Raw genomic sequence first — 21,375 nt, 5'->3', positions numbered from 1 at the left:
ATCATTTCAGAGACTTCTTGATAAAGCTCAATTGAACACAAGCATGTTCAACTGGGAGACATGAAGAGGAAGGCCATTACCTAGGGGCAGGGTAGCAGCAGTATTCGCCCTTGCTACGTTTTGCCCTAGGGTACACTATCTCATCCTGGAGGAGGACCACGCCTAGCTCAGTACGCTCCACAGGGGACTCCGCATACACCCCACACTCGTTAGGCTGCCCCCACAGGCACCCCGGCGAGGCCTATAGGACAGAAGACAAGCCCCACATGCTTCAAGTGCAGTCAGGTTGGGCACTACGCAAATGCTTGTCCGATGGGGAATTCCAGTACACTAGGTCAGAACAAGAAACAAACTCCTAGCAAGGGTGTTGGGGACTTGTTCTCAAATGCTATGAGTTAAGAACAAGGCAACACAGAAAATGTTAAACGATAAAGTCCTTCGTCCTTTGAGGCATTATTTCCCTTAGGATATAACGATCTCCGGACGAAGGTCATGAAGGGCGAACCTTCATGATCACAGTATACACTAATGAAAGACGAAGCATATGAAACATAAAAGATAGCACGAATAATCATATAACATCATTCATTTAACTTTATTATATCATTATAAAGAAATAGAGACAATATCGAATTATAAATGTACCTTCGGCTTGGAAGGAGATGAAAATACAAGTGTGACGCAAAAGCAGATGCCAAGTTCCCGTGAACAGTACGGGGGTACTGTTCACCTATTTATAGGCACGGGATACAACTCATACAAAATTACATACATGCCCTTTACATTTGGTGATAATTCTATAGCACTCTACCGAGGTCTAAATGGCCTTTTCATCTTTAAGTCGGTTCCCTTTTCTGCGAACATGTCGAAGCTTTCCTGCTTCACAGCTTCGGCGCTGTGTCAACCTTTGTAGCTTTTCCCTTTCTGATACGAGTCCGAAGATACCTGCTCACACATTTTAAGCCGCTTCTCCCTTGAAGACCTTCGGCGACGAAGCATAGACCCAACAGTAGCCCCTTTCGCGGTGCTAGATCGTTTTTCGTAACGAGCTTGATCCGTGAAAAAAATCTCTTAAGCTTCGGGGAGCCGAAGGTCCAAAAAACACCTTCCCTGAGCTCGTTGCCGAGAAACGATTTAATTTCCCAGCACGCAGCGGTCCCACCTTGCAGAGTTTACTGTTTGTCCCTGCGGTCCACCGCGCAGCGAGCGCAAGCGGGTGTGCGCCTGGTGTAAAAACTCTGGCGCTTCGCCTTCTTACCTGCAGCACTATATAAACAGACGAGTAGGTGTGAAGTTACCACAGCATTCATTGCTATTTGCACTGTTTTCCTGCCAAAATTTTTAACCATCGCCGAAGCTTGTCTGTTAGAAACGAACGAAGCTCCAGTTTGAAACCTGCTTCGGAGGAAGGAAATTTTAAAGTTTCACAAGTTTATAATTGAATGGCCAGAGTCCGCTCTACCGCCAGGGTTGAGCGCGAGGGGGAAGAAACTGAAGCTTCGGAGACTCTTCCCATCTCCGAAGCCATGCAACGATCGGGTCTAGTGACTTCAGAAAAGATCCCTCATGATGATGCAAAACAAGCAGAACAAGCAATCGCTGAAGCAGAGGAAGAAGATATTGAGGAAACTGATTCCGAAGATGATTACCGCATCGCTATGCCAAGCAAGCCGAGCCACTTGGACTTCGGGAAATCTACTGTTTCGAAGGCTGATTTGTCCAAGATGGTAAAAGCGGGCTTTTTTACTGAAAATCAGAAGAAGTTGTTGCGCTTCGGTGGAGAAGAGACTACCCCGAAGCCAGAGAAGGATGAGATTGTTATTTTTAAAAGTTTTCTAAAGGCTGGATTAAGGTTCCCCCTACATGGGATTATTGGAGAGGTACTGAAGAGGTTCGGTATCTATTTTCATCAGCTGACCCCTAACGCTATCGTTAGGCTTATTGTTTATATCTGGGCACTCCGAAGCCAAGCAGTGGAACCATTTGCAGACAACTTCTGCCGGGTTCACGAGCTACATTATCAAACAAAGGCTAGAAAAGATGTATTACACGATAATTTTGGTTGCTATAACTTTGCCTATCGGAAAACTACAAAGTTCCCTGTAATTAGCTACCGAAGCAAGTGGGCAGCAGGCTGGAAATCAGAGTGGTTCTATGTCAAGGTTGATGACGACAAGGAAAAGCTTGTACAAAGCCCGCTGGAATTAATCTTCGGAGAAACCCGACCTCGCTGCAATATGACACCCGAAGGTCCAACACAACAAGCAATGAGTGAATTTAGAATTATTGCAGAGCATATCAGCACAAGGGACCTGGTTCAAGAGTTTTTAGCATTCAAAGTTTTTCCCAGCTTGAGAGAATGGGAAATGCCGAAGCTACATGGGGAAAAGAAAGAAGGTGAACTCGTACGTTTACCTTACTATTTCAAGTTTAAAAAGTACTTTAAAGCTCCTTGCCAAGAGTGGCTAGATACGATTGAAGCAATGTGTAATGAAATACTTGGCAATTATTCCAAAAAAGAAGATCAATTGATGACCGCAGCCTTCGGCACTCGTCCGAAACGAAGGCTAAATCGAGTGTTGGACGCCTTGGGTTTCGAATACCCAGACTACGAAAATCTGAACAAAGGTGCCGGAGGCCAAAAAAGGAAAAGGGTAACTGAAGCCTTAGATGAAGGTGAAAAAGAGCCAGTAACGAGGAAAATTCCGAAGAAAAGGAAAGCTTCTTCTCCGAAGCAACAAATATCCGAAGCAGAAGAAACTCCCGCATCACCTTCTGCTGCTGTTGTTGAGGAAATTCTGAAGGTAATGACTGAATCCTTACCTGCGAAGCTAAGTCCACTGGGTCCTCAACTGACAAAGTTTTTTCAGAAGGACAAGGAGCCCGAGAAATCGAAGAAAACAATCAAGGCAAGGAAACAAAGAATTATTACCGTGACAGAGGTAATTGACAAAACGCCGCCAAGAGCTTCGGCCCAAAAAACACGAGCAGCTTTAGAGGGGGCAGATATTGAAATTGCACCTTCGGAGGCCGCAGCCGCCGAAGTTACTTCAGCTGAAGATTTGAATTTAGAGAGCACAATTGAACATATTGACCAAATGCTGCTAGACATGGCTGCAGAAGAAGCTGCCACTGCTGCCGAAGAGACTGTGACCGCAGCGTCAAAGAAAGGAAAAGAAATTGCTGATGAAGCTTCAGAAAACGAAGCCTTCGCGTTCCAAAACTTAGTTGGAGAACATCTAACAAAAGCTGAAATAGAAGAGCTTAAAGAGTACGCCCAATCCTGTGGATATAAACCTGGGGCACTCCTCTTCGGAGGCGTTGATGACGAGAAATTAGAGTGTATTCGGGACCAAACAGGGGCCAAAGTTATCAGTACTCTGTCCAAGAGTATTGGATTCCCGAAGCTAGAAACAGACATCAGCCGCTACCGACGACAACATGTCGTTGGTAGTTTATTTTACTCCAACTTCAAGGTGAATGACTTGTCCCTTAACCTTTATTGGTTCTAATAAAAACATATCTGACGAAGGTTGTGTTTGTGTAGAGTATGTTATTGAGCAAAGCCTTGCAAATGCAGCAAGATCTTGAAGATAAAAAGCATGAAATTATAGTCGAAAATTTGTAAAACAAAATAAAGGAGCAATCAGATGCTTTTGAGAAAAAGAACTTTGAGCTCCAGGCAGCCGAAGGCTTACTGGCGGAAGCTGAAGCAAAAATATCAGAACTGAACTCGAAGCTTCTCCGCCAGTCTGAGCAGTTCGAACGAGAAAAACAAGATCTCAATGCAAAACTTGAAGCCGAAGCTCAGCAAAATTCGGATTTGAGAAAACTACTAACAAATCTTCAAGAAAAATGCCTGGAATTTAGCAACAAGTGCATTCAACGACTAAGAAAGATTTTTTACTCGGTTGGGGCTAGCAGCGAAAAATTTACCCCCTCGGCTGAAGATCTACCAAAAACCTTCGAACACATTGAGGGGGAGATTGACGAGCTCGACGAAGTCATAGCTGGGCATGGTGACTTCTGTGCCTGGGTGGCTTCTCGAGGGACTGCTGCAGCCTTCATGAAGGCTGGCTGTGATCATGGGAAAATTGTCAATAGGCCAAATTTTACTTTGTCACCATCAATCCTGGATGACATCCCTGATCTCGCCCGAAGCATCTCGAATCGATTTGTAAAAATGATATGGACAAAAGGTGGTCGAGAGAAAGCTGGAGACGAAGCTCGTAGCCACCTTGATCCAGTAAGAAATCATACCTTGTGCTTACCTTTTCCTGTAAACTTGATTCTGACTTCCAACGACCTTATTCATGTAGGATGACGAAGCCGAAGCTGATGATCAAAAATAACGCCGAAGCCGAAGCTCCTTGGAGATTTAGATAGTAGACTGCAGGCAGTACTTGAAAAACTTTTGAGATAACTTTTGTAAATGTAAACAAAAACTTGTTTTTAATGTATGCTGTTCATACCTTGTAATATATCCTTAACCTTTCACTGATGTATGAGAAATGCTTTGATGTGGACGAAATTTCCTTTTTTGAGCCGAAGGCGAAAAAAACACCTTCCCTTCTTTTCGTACGCAACGAAGCATAGAAAACAACATTTTCCTTTTTTCCGAAGCTCTCCTTCATAGAAAACAACATTTTCCTTTTCTCCGAAGCTCTCCTTCATAGAAATTTTTCCCTTTCTTTTTTCTCTTCTTGCCGAAGCAACCATTTTATGCGATGAAGATGATTATCGTACATATGCCTAGATGAATGTTTATGAATGCAAATGCTATGATGTAATGTGATGTGCAAATGAATGGCCAAACACGTATCCGAAGCCATATTCATAGCCATTATTTTCTTGAAAACAATCACACCTCAGCTCTGCATTCCCTTAGGAACGACTTTGGAGCTTCTTCGCCTTTACTTTTGGCGGAATCAGCGTTGACTTTTCGCTGTAAGCTCTGCATTCCCTTAGGAACGTCTTTGGAGCTTCTTCGCCTTTACTTTTGGCGGAATCAGCGTTGACTTTTCGCTGTAAGCTCTGCATTCCCTTAGGAACGTCTTTGGAGCTTCTTTTTTTTTCTTTTTGGCACTCGATGGTGCATTCTCAGCTTTTACATTTACATTCTTTGGGGGATTTTGCTCTTATAGAACTAAAAAAGAAAATTACACGTGATGGCCCCATTAAAAACCTTTCTCCCCCTTCGGAAAGGAAAAGGGTGCCATGAAAGAAGAACTAAAAAATAAAAAATATGAAAAATTACATCGAATTATACATAATATCGCCGAAGCTCATCCGCATTCCAAGATCTAGGAATGTCGTTGCCGTCCATATCTTTCAATCTGTATGAACCGGGTCTTGACGAAGATGCTACTAAGAAAGGCCCGTCCCATTTCAGCTGCAATTTGCCCACTGTTTCCGAGTTGGCCACCCTCCGAAGCACCAAGTGCCCTGGCCCAATATTTTTTAGCCGAACCTTTCTATCCCGCCATTTGACTGTTTCAGCTTGATATTTATTGATATTCTCCACGGCTTGCAGTCTGATCCCTTCTAAAGCATCTTTTTCTATAGAATAAGCAGCTTCGGAATCTGATTCTGCCGAAGCTACTATCCTTATTGATCCGGTTTTAGCTTCTTCTGGAGTTATTGCTTCGTCACCAAATAACAACTTGAATGGAGTGAAGCCTGTAGACCTTGATGTTGTCGTGTTGTGGCTCCACACCACTTTGATTAACTGATCTGGCCATTTTCCTCTGGGTTGATTGAAGATTAACTTCATTATTCCTGTCATTATAATGCCGTTGGCTCTTTCAACGAGTCCATTTGACTCCGGGTGCCTAACTGATGCAAAATGGATCTTCGTACCAATTTGGTCACAGAAATCCCTGAAAGCTTCGGAGTCAAACTGTGTTCCATTGTCCACAGTGATAGCCTTTGGGACCCCGAAACGACAAACAATATTTTGCCAGAAAAACTTTTGGACGGTAGCCGAAGTTATTGTGGCTAAAGGCTTCGCCTCAATCCATTTAGAAAAATATTCCACAGCTACTACAACATACCTCAGGTTCCCTTGGGCCGGTGGTAACGGACCTAACAAGTCAAGGCCCCACCTTTGCAATGGCCAAGTGGGTTGTATGAGCTGTGTTAAGGACGAAGGTTGTTTTTGATCTCTTGCACATTTCTGACAACCTTCGCACTTTTGAACCAATTCTGCTGCATCCGAAGCTGCCTTCGGCCAGTAAAACCCTTGACGGAAAACTTTTCCAAGTAACGGCCTAGATCCGATGTGAGATCCACACAGGCCTGCATGTATTTCTTTCATTAACTCTATACCTTCGGTTCTGGATAAACATTTGAGCAGCGGAGCACAAACTCCATGTTTGTACAACTCCCCTTCTATCATGACATATGGACGAGCTCTTGCCTCTATCCTCTTGTTATAAGCTTCGTCATCTGAAAGAAATTTACCCTGAAGGTAAGAGATGATCTCGGTTCTCCAATCTTCGCTAAAAACAGGAGATATATTAAGAACTGCTCTTTCAAGAAGTTCCACCGAAGGTGCTTTTATTGTTTCGAAGAACACATCCGAAGGTAAAGGCAGCCCCTGTGCTGCTGACTTAGCTAGCAGATCAGCATGCTCATTTTGTCCTCGAGGGATATTCTTGACAGAAAACCCTTCGAAGGAAGCTTCGACTCTTCGAACCATATCCAGATATTTTTCAAGCTTCGGATCCTTAGCCTTACAACTTTTGTCAATATGACCCGAAACAACCTAGGAATCAGTTTTAAGTATGGCCCTTCTGATTCCCATTGCTTTTAACTTCCGAAGACCTAGAACCAATGCTTCGTAGTCAGCAATGTTATTTGTGCAATTAAAATCAAGCTTTGCCGCATAACAAATTTTGACTTTGGAAGGTGAAACCAACACAGCAGCCGCTCCTGCTCCGAAGGTTCCCCAAGATCCATCACAAAACACTGTCCAGGCTTCGTTGTCTTTATTCGTTTCCTCCTCCTGAGTCCCTGGCGTCCAATCAGCAATAAAGTCTGCCAGCGCCTGTGACTGAATCGAAGATCTATGAACATATTCAATACAAAATTCATTGAGCTCTGCAGCCCATTTTCCAATCCTTCCAGTAGCTTCTCGATTCCTCATAATATCCTTCAGAGGTTGTGATGAAGGAACAATTTTGTTGTAAGCTTGGAAATAGTGCCGAAGCTTCCTGGAGGCCATCAAGACAGCATACAATACCTTCTCCAGCTCTGTATAATTTTTCTTTGACAAACTAAGAACCTCGGATACAAAATATATTGGGGCCTGCCTCTTGACCTGACCATCAAGCTTCTCCTGGACAAGCGCTGCACTTACCGCTGAGTGCGAAGCTGCCACATATAATAACAAAGGAGCCCCTGGCATTGGTGGAGTCAATGTTGTTAGATCTATTAAATACTGTTTTAGCTCTTCAAAGGCCTTCTGTTGGATTGGTCCCCATTGAAAGACTTCGGCTGACTTCAGTACTTCGAAGAATGGTAAGTTTCTCTCTGCTGATCTGGATATGAATCTATTGAGAGATGCCAATCTTCCTGTCAATCTTTGAGCCCCCTTCTTTGTAGTTGGTGGCTCCATCCGAAGTATAGCTTCAATTTTACTTGGATTAGCTTCAATCCCCTTTGTTGAAACCAAGCATCCAAGAAATTTCCCCTTCTTCACTCCGAAGACGCATTTTTCTGGATTTAACTTCAAGCCAGCTTGCCTGAAACTGGCGAAGGTCTCCTGCAGATCAGCAATATGATTCTCCTGCTTCGTGCTTTTGACAATGATGTCATCAACATAAGTTAGCACGTTTCTGCCTATTTGAGATTGGAGAACCTTCGCAGTCATTCGGCTGAAACTTCCTCCAGCGTTTTTGAGCCCCTCAGGCATCCGAAGATAGCAATATGTGCCACTTGGAGTTATGAAGCTAGTCTTCGGCTCATCTTCCTGCTTCATCCAAATTTGGTGATAGCCTGAATAACAGTCTAACAGACTCATGAGCTCTGAAGAAGCTGCTGCATCAACTAAAGAATCTATCCTTGGTAGTGGGAATTCATCCTTCGGGCAAGCTTTGTTAAGATCTGTAAAATCGATGCACATTCGCCACTTGCCATTGGCCTTTTTTACCATAACAGTGTTAGCCAGCCATTCTGGGTACTTCACTTCTCTGATAACTCCTGCACTGAGGAGTCTTTTGACTTCGTTGCGAGCACCTTCGGCCTTATCATCTGACATTTTCCGAAGCCTTTGTTTTCTGGGTCTGAAGGATGGATCGACATTGAGTGAGTGCTCGATAATATCTCTATTAACTCCACAGAGATCATTGGCTGACCATGCAAAAACATCCTTGTTATTGAACAAAAACCTTATCAAGGTTTTCTCCTGCTCTTCGGATAACTGAGAGCCTAACAGCACCTTCTGCTCTGCTATGTCCTCACATAAGAGCATAGGCTTCGGTTGGTCTGCTGAAGCTGCTTTCTCCCTTCTGAATTTGTACTGTTCACAAGCTTCAGCTCCATCGATGTTATGGATTGCTTTTGAGTCAGTCCAATTACCTTCGGCCCTTCTTGCAGCTTCCTGACTTCCATGGATAGCGATGGGTCCCTGATCCGAAGGTATCTTCATGCAAAGATAGGCAGGATGAAGGATTGCTTCGAAGGCATTGAGAGTACCACGACCAATAATTGCATTGTAAGGGTATTCCATGTCGACAATGTCAAACACAACTTGCTCAGTTCTAGTGTTGTTGATGAACCCGAAGGTCACTGACATGGTGATCTTGCCCAATGCTACAATCTGTCTTCCTCCGAAGCCACAGAGAGGATGTGTAGCGTCATGAATCTTATCTTCTGGCTCTTGCATTTGTCTGAAGGCCTTAGCAAATATGATGTCAGCTGCACTGCCTGTGTCAACCAAGACATTGTGGACCAGAAATCCTTTGATAACACAAGAGATAACCATGGCATCGTTGTGTGGGTAATCTTTGAGCTGAAGGTCCTCTTGGGAGAAGGTAATAGGAATGCGAGACCATCTTGACTTGATGAAGGGTCCTTGCACCCCAACATGCTGTACCCTTCTCTGTGCTTCCTTCTTCTGTTTCTTGTTAGCTGGCTCTGAGGACGAGCCACCTGTGATCGGGAGCACCAGCTTCGGGTCCGAAGCAGCTCCAGCTTGGTCGTTGAACGAAGCCATCAGCTCAAAAAGTGGAAGTGAGTTCACCGGAGGTGGGCGCCAATGTTGGGGACTTGTTCTCAAATGCTATGAGTTAAGAACAAGGCAACACAGAAAATGTTAAACGATAAAGTCCTTCGTCCTTTGAGGCATTATTTCCCTTAGGATATAACGATCTCCGGACGAAGGTCATGAAGGGCGAACCTTCATGATCACAGTATACACTAATGAAAGACGAAGCATATGAAACATAAAAGATAGCACGAATAATCATATAACATCATTCATTTAACTTTATTATATCATTATAAAGAAATAGAGACAATATCGAATTATAAATGTACCTTCGGCTTGGAAGGAGATGAAAATACAAGTGTGACGCAAAAGCAGATGCCAAGTTCCCGTGAACAGTACGGGGGTACTGTTCACCTATTTATAGGCACGGGATACAACTCATACAAAATTACATACATGCCCTTTACATTTGGTGATAATTCTATAGCACTCTACCGAGGTCTAAATGGCCTTTTCATCTTTAAGTCGGTTCCCTTTTCTGCGAACATGTCGAAGCTTTCCTGCTTCACAGCTTCGGCGCTGTGTCAACCTTTGTAGCTTTTCCCTTTCTGATACGAGTCCGAAGATACCTGCTCACACATTTTAAGCCGCTTCTCCCTTGAAGACCTTCGGCGACGAAGCATAGACCCAACAAAGGGATTCTTCATTGCCAGGGTTAATCAAGTCAGTGATGAGGCCACTGCTGACAGTGCAGACATCGCTATCGGTATGTTTTACATTAATCCAATTCCAGCAGCATTATTATTTGATCCTGGAGCTACGCATTCGTTTATTTCTGTTTGATTTGCCACCACCGATGAATTACCACTTCAAAATATGAAAACACCAATGGTAGTGATTACACCTAAAGGACCTGTTGAAGCAAACTACATGACACACAGATTAACACTAACAATCATGGGAATGGAATTCTGGTCTACACCTATAGTATTAGAAGAAAGAAGTATAGATCTGATACTCATATGTCTTGGTTAAGGAAAGCAAAGGCAGTTATACACTGTGCTAAGGGAACCGTAGAACTCACCAGTTCCAAAGGGGAAAGATTTGAAGTTGAGATTACCGTAACCGCCTCTACCAGACCTGCCATATTTCTAGTAGATGGAAGATTTGTGGGTATAAACATCCGAGTTGTTAAAGACTTTCCAGATGTCTTTCCTGAAGAGTTACCCGAAATGCCACCAGATAAGGAAGTCGAATTCGTCATTGATCTCTTACCTGGTACTGCTCTCATTTCAAAAAGGCCATATAGGATGTCAGTGGAAGAGTTAAAAGAACTTAAGAAATAGTTAATGGAGTTGCAGGAAGCAAGGTACATTCGTCCGAGTTCCTCACCTTGGGAAGCACCAGCACAAATGAGTCGTAGTCGAAATGATGCATGATGCGATGGCATGCAATATGATGCGATGGAATGATGCAAATGATGTTGATGCATAAAATGTAAAAAATAAGACTCTACATTCCCTTAGGAACGACTTTGTAGTCTCTTCACCTTTTACTTAGGTCGTATTTCAGTTCTGCATTCCCTTAGGAATGACTTTGGAGCTAAGCTCTGCATCCCCTTAGGAACGACTTTGGAGCTTCTTCACCTTTTACTTAGGTGGTATTTTAGCTTTGCATTCCCTTAGGAATGACTTTGGAGCTAAGCTCCACATCCCCTTAGGAACAACTTTAGAGTTTCTTCACCTTTTACTTAGGTGGTATTTTAGCGCTGCATTTCCTTAGGAACGACTTTAGAGCTTCATCACCCTTTCTGTTACACTCGATGGTGTAACCCCAGATTCATTACATCAGGTCGAAGGTTGAACCTTCCTGTATTGTCTTCGGAAGAGAGAAATATAAAGACAGAAAAGTAAAGAGTACATTAAGTATGAGAATTTTCTAATCAAGCCCTTGTGCAACTTTAGTAAATGTGCCTCGACTCGAGCATAATGTTGTTGACTGTGCGAGCTTTAGATTATTCACGTGCGTCGCGCTGTTGCTGTGCCTGACGGTGCCCTTCTAGTTGCTGATTGTGGGTCAAGGTTGTTGCCATAGGTGCTGGTGGTGGCAGCGGAGCCCGTGCAGCTTGAGAATGACTTGTTGAAGCAACTGATGTCGTGGGCTGCTGGTTGTGCACATACTCTGGAATATACAGAGAATAGCACAAAGCGGTATGCAGGACCTGCTTCGGTTGATTCTGCCGCGCTTCGACTTCAGCTATTTCTTTTTGCTTCTAGATCATGACTTGGCATGTCCTTGTTGTATGTCCTTTATCCTCCCCGCAAAATAAGCAGAACAACATTCTAGGTTGGGAGCTGAACCTTCCTCTAGAGCTTCTTCCTCCTCTGCCTCTAAAGCTTCAGCTATTTCCACCCAAGCACGATCTGGGTTTCCCCCACCGACGACTTGCACATAGTCTAGGCACCCACACGACCCTGCTTGAGCTCCCCGACTGGCTACCAGCCCGCAGACGCGAGATTCAGCCACAGTGAGTTGGTTCCCCCTCTCACAACGACTGACGGCCCTTGGCAGCGCAACTTTGGTTCACGCCTATGGTTGGGGAAGAAGAAATGTGCGAACGATTGGCTTGTATATAGCCCATGGATCCAGACTCCGGACAGACGGGCGACATGAGGCCGGAATCTCCGGGTGGAGGACCAAGGTGCTGCCGCATACGGAGGTGTTGGTTGTAACAACTACATTGGAAGGAGGTCTACCCCGCGATCCCCGAGCGTCGGTGATGGGCCTGATGGTTGTATGACCAGGCTGGCCCACAGGTAACGATGGGGTGTTCAGGTGCGCGGACGACGTGAGTATGCCGCGTGAGGTCGGGATGTCGGCGCCTGGTGTTGACTGCAGCTGGTTGCGGCACGATGTGGTGGATGGCCGATGGGCCCACATGTCGGCACCACTCCCCAACTGGGCTGGTTGGTCGCTTGGGAGAAATGGGCCGACCAGGTTCGGTTCGGCCCGTACGACGCCTTTTCCTTTTTCTTCCACTTTTCTTTTTCTTTTCTCTTTTCTTTGCTTTTTTATTTTTGAATCCCAATTTAAATTCAAATATTGTTGTGAACTTGTACTCAGATTAAATGCACAAATTGAACATACTAGTATGGAAAGAATATATTTATTTATATATTTATTTTGTGTTGTGTAGTACTTTCCTCTTTCCCTTTCTATGTCATTTCAAATTTCTAAATTGTAAATTAGGTCTTAAATCCTCAATTTGGACATTTATGCATTTTTATTAATATTATTATTATTATTAAATGCACACACAAATAAACTCCAACATGATGCATAGATTATTGATGTGCCATTAGTTAATTATTCACTTTAAATATGATTGTTCATATGTTCTAATAAGTAGAGGGCAGAACATATAAGGAGATCAACTCTTTTCTTATTATTTACAAATTAGGTATTATAAATGTGAATGTTAGCAACATCAAATTTGTTCCCTATTTAATAGAAGAAGGAATGATGGAGGACAAGCTGAATATACTTGCCCCAATTGCTACGTCGAGGAGGTCAAATGTGGGTTGCACAAACCTTTACCATAGTGTGCTGTTCTGGGGGCAAAAGATTTGCCAAGAACTGTTCTTAGTGATCATATAGAAGCTCGGCTATTTAAACGACTTAAGCAGGAGAAAAAGGACCATGCAGTTGCTGCTGCTGCTCGCAAAAGTATGGATGAGGTTAGTGATACCATGCATCTACTGCAGGAGAAACAAGATCATGCTTCAAATGCCTATCTATTTGTTCGCCTGCTAATTCGAGATAGATTTGAGATTGTGAGTGTATATTCGTATGCTAGTTTGCGAGGGGTGCGCTCTCTGAACACGGCTAACAGCTTGGAATTCGATATCACCACCATGCTTTGTTGTCATACTTGGTACCCAGCCACTGACTTTGTTTGCATTGGTCGAACAAAGAAGGTAGCGATAATTACATCTAAAAGGTTGTTTCCGTGGTTGTGTGTCGTCGCAACGTATATACACCTAACTAGTAGTATGTTATATTGACATCGGCGCCAGCCTGCCTTCGCCTTTGCGGTCAGGAGCTTCCTACCCGGCCGGCCCACCTTATATAGACCGAGGGTAGAGTTACATGAATGTCCGTTGGTTTTAAAATATACTTTTTAGTCGATTGTAAGAGCATCTTCAAGAGACTAGTTAAATAGCTTATCAAGCTAAATTTTAGTGAATTAATAGCAAAATTATTCTCCAACAGATTAGTCATTTAACTTGACAAGCTATTCGGCTCTCTAAATTGACTCTCTCACTAGCCAAATTTGGCTAGCAACTCTCGCTAGTCAAGCTAACTTGTATGTTGGAGAGTCTGTTGGAATGAAATGTTATATATAGAGTTTAATTTTTATAGAGAGACAAATAAAGAGTCAAATAGAGAGTAAAAAATAAAGAGTCTCTTGGAGATGCTCTAAGATAATAATAATAATGATACAGTAGCGAATTGTATCCCGTAGAAGTCAGTGTTGAAGCTTCTTACGCTAGATTGCTTGATTACCTCGTGTGATAGTGTAAACAAGGTTGGGTGTGGGTCTCATCTTTGTCTACCTCGGCTCATCTGATGATTCTGAACTTATGTCGTAGTGAGGTACCCTAAATTCATATCACCGACATTTTATAAAGCCGTATCATCCAATAAATACAATTATGTTACCCAAATCTTGTCGAAAACCTTCGGTCCGAGAGGAATAGGCCGGTAGTCTATCTGTACCTTTACTTTTTTTAATATTTAATTGGTGTGTGTGGAATGAAACGAGTTACTCATCACCAGCTCATTTTCACAAGCTAATTAATAATAACACATAGTATAAACACGACAATAGAGTTGTCCCACTAGATTTAAGATGCACCACTGCATTAGCTATATAGGATAGACTATTAGTACACTGCCACGACGGCATGTACTTAGGGCTCTAGCTCCTCTCTGCTAGACACGTTAGCACACTGCTACATCCCTCATTGTACACCTGGACCCTCTACTTACGCCTATAAAAGGAAGGTCCAGGGCTCTCGCACGAGAAGGTTGGCCGCGCGGGAGAACGGGCCGACGCATAAGGCTCTCGCTCTCTATCTCTCTCGCACGCGAACACTTGTAACCCCCTACTGCAAGCGCATCCATCCGCCCTGGGCGCAGGACAACACGAAGGCCGCGGGTTCCCCTTACTGTTCTCCCCCCCTTTGTGTCCCGTCTCGCGCCGACACATCTCGGCTGGGACACGCAGCGACAATTTACTCGTCGGTCCAGGGACCCCCCGGGGTCGAAACGCCGACAAGTATAGTATAGTATAGTATAGTATAGTATAGTATAGTATAGTATAGTATAGTATAGTATAGTATAGTATAGTATAGTATAGTATAGTATAGTATAGTATAGTATAGTATAGTATAGTATAGTATAGTACTGCCAGCATGGTTACATCGTTCTGCGGACAAGCTTCAACTTAAAAGTCACCTGATTTGGGCCAAAGGAGTAGGAACAGCTGCTGGGGAAGCACCATTACCATCTATGGGAGGTTGAATAGCTGCATAAGTAGTAGTAGGAGCATGGGTTGCCAAGAACTGTCCTTAGTGATCATATAAAAGCTCGGCTATTTAAATGACTTAAGCAGGAGAAAAAGGACCATGCAACAGCTACTGGCAAAAGTATTGATGAGGTGAGTGATATTGTGCATCTGCTGCTGCAGGAGAAACAAGATCATGCTTCAAATGCCTATCTATTTGTTTGTCTGCTAATTTGAGATGGATTTGAGATTGTGAGTGTATATTCGTATGCTATTTTGCAAGGGGTGCGCACTCTGAACACTGTTAACAACTTGGAATTCAATATCACCACCATGCTTTGTTGTCATACTTGGTACCCAGCTATAGACTTTGTTTGCATTAGTCGAACAAAGAAGGTAGTCAGCTTGTTCGCTGCGGCTTGCTGCGGCTTCTACAGTATTTTTCTCTCTATGGATTGCAGCTGCAGCAGTCCAAACAGCTGCAACAGTGTCGGCTTGCAGCCAGCCGAACACGCCCAGTGATAATTACGTCTAAAAGTCTGTTTCCGTGATTGTGTGTGGTTGCAACACACGGACATCTAACTAGTATGTTATATTGACATCGGCACCAGTAATTCCTGCCTTCGCCTTTGCGGTCAGGAGCTTCCTATCCGGCCCACCTTATATAGACCGAGGGTAGAGTTACATGAATGTCCGTTGGTTTTAAAATATACTTTTTAGTCGATTGTAAGATAATAATAATGATGATACAGTAGCAAATTGTATCCCGTAGAAGTCAATGTTGAAGCTTCTTACGCTAGATTGCTTGATTACCACGTGTGATAATGTAAACAAGGTTGGGTCTCATCTTTGTCTACCTCGGCTCATCTGATGATTCTGAACTTATGTCGTAGTGAGGTACCCTAATTTCATATCACCGACATTTTATAAATCCGTATCATCCAATAAATACAATTATGTTACCCAAATCTTGTCGAAAACTAGTGATTGCTCGGTCCGAGAGGAATAGGCCGGTAGTGTATCTGTACCTTTACTTTTTTTTTTGTTGGTGTGTGTGGAATGAAACGAGTTACTCATCACCAGCTCATTTTCGCAAGCTAATTAATAATAACACATAGTATAAACACGACAATAGAGTTGTTCCACTAGATTTAGAGTGTGTTTGGTTTGAAGAATGGAATGATCCATTTTTTTCTCAACCCTCGCTTTTTTATTTGGTTTGTGAAATAAAATGGGTTGATCCATCACCACCTCATTCCTCATAAGCTAATAATTAGTATATACATGAGTAGTGGGTTGATTTCACTTTGATGAAATAAACTTATGATGCATCATTTAATGTAGTATAGAGTGACTCCACAAACCGAACACACCATTAAAGAATAAACTCAAGATGCACCACTTCATGAGCTATAGGATAGACTATAGTTTCTCAAACCACGAGCAGCAAATTAATCATTCATTTCAGGCGGAGGAAGAATTTGAACTTTCTGTCCGATATCTATTAATGTCGCAAACACATAATTGACAGTGAATTTTCAATCTGGACAGGAGCCAAGCTTATGTAGCCTGATGTATATCTACATAAAAAGTATATTGGATTACTACTTTTCTTCTCCGGCTGCTATCTTCGCCAGCACTCATGCTAAACAAACCTGCCCCTGCGAGACTCCGGAGGCGCGCCTCTTTTATTATAAAACGCAAGCGGAACCATGGAGTTAAACACAAGTGCCTGCTCACAATTAGCAGTGTACGTAGTTGACACCACACAGCTGCGCCATTAACATATAGCAGGCCTAGCAGTGCCGTTCTGGAAAGGGCGGGAGAGGGGATGAGGACGAGAGGTGGCAGCGGATTCGCCGGCCTGCAGGTGGCGTGCGTCGTCGCCGCCCTGTGCCTGCTCCTGCCGACGGGGAGCCGCGCCCAACTGCAGGTGGGGTTCTACAACACCTCCTGCCCCAACGCCGAGGCGCTCGTGCGTCAGGTCGTCACGGCTGCTTTCGCCAACAACTCCGGCGTCGCACCCGGGCTCATCCGCCTCCATTTCCATGACTGCTTCGTCAGGGTACGTAAATAGATATATTGACAGTAAACATGCTTGTCGGCAGATCACTACACATGTACAGTGTGCATGTATTATAGTCTCTGCTTGATTTATTTGTCACGATTTTCATCTCTACACATCAAACGAATCCGTTCGTGACATAGATGGACATATCTCATATGCTATTCTTCATCCTATAAATGTTTGAATGAAAATATTAAGCTAGTATGAGACTTGGTAACATTCCAAATTCGAATTTTATTTTATTTTTCTAACTATGGTTATTCTATATATTTTATATTAAAATCACAGATTTTTGTTTATTACAATTTTCATAGGCACGATCTACAAATTTCAGCCATGAGGATACATGCAAATCCCTTTAAACAAAACTACAAATCGAACAAAACATGAATTAAATTGACACAAAGACAATTTAATAATTTATAATTATTTCTATAACTAAGCAAGCACAAAAATCAAGAGATTTTCACATAAAATCAAATAAACAATTGTACAAAAACAATAAATTTATATTAGTTGAAGGTAGTACTACGATAGTATTGCACAAAATTATCATGAGATCCAGCCATATAAAAACATAGGAGAAGTGGTTAGTTATAGCATGGCCCACAGGAACAGTCGCAGATTGACCAATATATTGTACTATAAGTTACTTGCCACCTAACAAGAGATAATCCTACAAATATATGATTTTCAACCCAATGCCTGTTGCTATACTTGTTTAGCCTTATGTGATGTGGAAATTGCAAAACATTGAACTACACTCCTTCCGTTCTCGAATATTTGCAGTTCGCTAGTTAGTTTATCTTTAGTTAAACTAAAACGCGATGAATAAAAAAGAACTGAGCGTATACTTTCATTGGCTGGATGTGTAGCATGCATCTAGCTGTAGCAGGAACGTTATACTTTCCACATCTGACCGGACGCCGCTCTCGTGCACGTTTAGTACTTCCCTCCAGCCTAGTTTATTTGTCGTCCAGCGGGATATATAGCTATCTATCGACATGCTTATAGTGCCAGACTAGTTATTTGCATTCATTAATTTTTTGAATAGCGGTGCAAAAGGTTCATATAATTAAACTCCAATAATAGTAACACATATTTCTCTAGCTATCTCTTGTCTCCACATTGTGAGCCACAGATTACGTAGAAGTTCCACCAACGACAAAACAAAGTTAATTGAATCGAGATCAGCGTACGCGCGTAACAAAAAGAGGTTGTTTGTCTCTGTCATAAAAAAACTAAGCTTTGCGGAACACGTGGCACTGGTCATGAGTTGATCAGCTAGCGTTGTCAAACTTGGTTCTGTTTGAATAATAGATCGTTCAACACAGTAACGAAAGCTCAGTCTGGATCCTGGGTAGAATATGCTCCCTCAACTCATGGTTTTTTTTCTTCAAGGATTATATAATAGCAACCCATGACAATCTTTATAACGTTATCATATCACATGTAACTAATTAAGAGTCTGGTCATATAATGAATATCTCATGATATAAACTATATATTTAATAATTGATTAATAATTGGTTCACCTCTTTGTCTCACAAGGTATCTTGGAGTTCGTAAGCACTCCACTTTTAGCTAGCTATTAGCAAGCAGATGGCTTCCCTTTGTCGTCTCTCTTTATTTCTCTTTCTTCTGCATCACCATAAATTTTACGTGATATCTCTTACCGTCGGCCTACGTCACCCTACTATACTTGCTCTAAGGTGTACTCCTAACGGTGAATCTAAAGTGAAACAAATGAGGGTGCATATGTCTTGAATGTGTATAGTAATATTTTATAGGTGATGCATATACGGTGAAACACTAGTTTATTTCACTAGTTTTGTAATTTTTTTGGGTGCATATGTCACTACCTAGCTTCGCCTCTGTGTACTCAATCCGTTTTAATTTATAAACCGTTTTGCTTTTTGGACACTAATTTAACAGAGTCGTCTTATTAAAAAATATAATTATTAGTTATTATTACTGTGACACCATTTAGTATATAATATACTTTAAGTATGGCTAAAAATAAATTAATTTTTTTAAAAAATAAGTATTTTGAATAATACGAGCTGTTCAAAATTTGGTGTCAAAAAATCAAATGAATTATAAATTAGAATGGATGTAGTAGTATGTAAGAGTACTATGATTGGTACTATCAACATTTATTTACATGTTATTGACGAGCTCGAATAATAGTCCAGATGATGGTTGAGTGTGTGAATAATTAATGTCACGGTGCCACCTACCATGATGCATGCTTGACATTAACATAATGCCACGTTTACTAGTCCAATCAATCAATGGTGAAAGCTAAACTTTTGTGTGGTCGGCTCGACTCGACCGATCGATTCACACGCAGGGTTGCGATGCCTCCGTGCTCCTGTCCGTGAACCCCGCCGGCGGCAAAACGGAGCGTGAGTCCCCGGCCAACGACCCGAGCCTGCGCGGCTTCGACGTGATCGACGCCGCCAAGGCCGCCGTGGAGCGGAGCTGCCCACGCACGGTGTCGTGCGCCGACGTCCTCGCGTTCGCGGCCCGCGACAGCGTCACCCTGACGGGCAACCTCTTCTACGACGTGCCAGCGGGGCGGCGGGACGGCCGCGTGTCCAACGAGACGGAGGCCAACGACAACCTGCTGGGGCCGGACAGCACGGCGGAGATCCTCATCGACGGCTTCGGGAAGAAGAACCTGAGCATCGAGGACATGGTGGTCCTGTCCGGCTCCCACACCATCGGCCGCTCCCACTGCTTCTCCTTCCTGTCCACCAACCGGCAGCGGCTGGCCAACGGGACCATAAGCCCAGCGTACCAGGCGCTGCTGGAGGCGCTGTGCCCGCCCAACCCGGGCCAGTTCACCCCCAACACCACGGAGATCGACGTCAGCACGCCCACCGTGCTGGACAACAACTACTACAAGCTGCTGCCGCTCAACCTGGGCCTGCACTTCTCCGACGACCAGCTTATCCGCAACGGCACTCTCGCGCCGTTCGCCAGCGCATTCGCCGCCAACGAGACGCTCTGGAAGGACAAGTTCGCCGCCGCCATGATCAAGATGGGCAACATCGAGGTTAAGACCGGCACCACCGATGAGATCCGCCTCAACTGCAGCGTCGTCAACCCGTCGTCGTCGTCGTCCACCGCTGGGGTGATCGAGATGCTGTTCCCTGCAGCCGACGAGGTTGCCACGAGCTCATGACTGATCGAAAAAATATATCCACTCGTGTTAATAACGCGCGTGCGGAGTACGTACATATCTTCGCCTTTGTACGTACGTGGACCTCGATTGTTTGCTGCGCGCACAGTCGTACTGAACTGGGTTTGGTTTGTGGGTGTGGTGAAAGCATGAATAAAACTTGCTTACATCACTACCGAAAATAGCTTCTTTGTCGAGTGTCTGAACCACTCAACAAAGTCTGAAAAACATCGAGTGTGGCACTCCACAAAGAGAGCTCGGTGAACTGTCACTACCGAAATCGGGCGCTTTGCCGAGTGCCTGAAGCACTCGGCAAAGTTTTGCCGAGTGTGACACTCGGCAAAGAGATCTTGGCGAACAGTACATCGGCAACGGCTTTTTTGCCGAGTACTTTTTATTGGGCACTCGGCAAAGACTCTGCCTAGTGTCACTCGGTACTCGGTAAAGAAAAATCGCCATCACGACGACTGGTAACGGAGACGACGCCTTTGAGTGTTCTAGGTGACAGTCGGCAAAGAGATTACCTTTGCCGAGTGTCACCTAATACACTCGGCAAAAAGATTACTTCTTTGTCGAGTGTCCGCCAGCCTAGACTCGGCAAAGGGGACAATAGCGGGGCCCTTTGTCAGTTTCTTTACCGAGTGCGCTAGGAGACACTTGGCAAAGCTTGCTTCTTTGCCGAGTGTCAGGGTCACAACACTTGGCAAAGAAGCTTTACCGGTGTCCAGGTGTTCCTTATCTACCGAGTGCTATGACCCTGACACTCAGGAAAGAGGTTCTTTGCCGAGTGTTACACTCGGCAAAGTGACCAGTATACACATTTTTATTTGTTTGTGTTATTCCATCCAAACAAACAAAGATATCACATATACATCACAGATATCACATAATCATCACAGATATCACATATACATCACATATCTCACAAACACTATAAATTAAACAAGTTCTCATAGCATTACCAACATGTTCGGACACAAACATAAGTATCCAACACTCAAGAACATAAGTCTCAAGTATCTCACAAAGCATTACTAACATCTAACAAATTCAACCGGGTTATCTCACAAAGTATGAACAACACTAAGAAAGATAATAGCTCATCGAGGTGGGCGGCTGGACTGGTGCGGCGATGGGCTGGGCGATCCGTGAGGGTTGTTGGATGCTGCCCCAGATTGTCCCTGTACAAAGAAGAGATTGCATGTGTTATACCAGATGCATTGCCAACACCTAACTAGAATTTTGATACTCACAGGAGTATGGAACTGAGCAGGGTCAACTGTAGGGAACAATGGAGGTGGTGGAGCGAAACTCTGTGCGACGCCATGGCTCTGCATGTA

The 21,375-nt window shown here is 43.6% G+C and overlaps 1 protein-coding gene across 1 annotated transcript; it reads left to right on the top strand.

The window, feature by feature from the left end:
* Positions 1-16,430: 16,430 nt before the first annotated feature.
* On the top strand, positions 16,431-20,281 carry LOC100285056 (peroxidase 2). Its single transcript, NM_001157951.2, has 2 exons — positions 16,431-16,845; positions 19,202-20,281. Exons 1-2 carry the CDS (start codon positions 16,612-16,614, stop codon positions 20,036-20,038), a joined length of 1,071 nt encoding a protein of 356 aa, NP_001151423.2. The 5' UTR covers positions 16,431-16,611; the 3' UTR covers positions 20,039-20,281.
* Positions 20,282-21,375: the final 1,094 nt, after the last annotated feature.

This window comes from Zea mays, chromosome 8, assembly GCF_902167145.1.
Source record: "Zea mays cultivar B73 chromosome 8, Zm-B73-REFERENCE-NAM-5.0, whole genome shotgun sequence".
Classification (NCBI taxonomy): Eukaryota; Viridiplantae; Streptophyta; class Magnoliopsida; order Poales; family Poaceae; genus Zea; species Zea mays.
This window is presented reverse-complemented; position numbering and strand designations above follow the sequence as displayed.

Bases quoted from the DNA above. Each gene is read 5' to 3' on its own strand.
- LOC100285056 (NM_001157951.2), top strand. From the start codon at position 16,612: ATGAGGACGAGAGGTGGCAGCGGATTCGCCGGCCTGCAGGTGGCGTGC. The intron at 16,846-19,201 runs GTACGTAAATAG...ATTCACACGCAG, and splicing joins TCCATGACTGCTTCGTCAGG to GGTTGCGATGCCTCCGTGCT.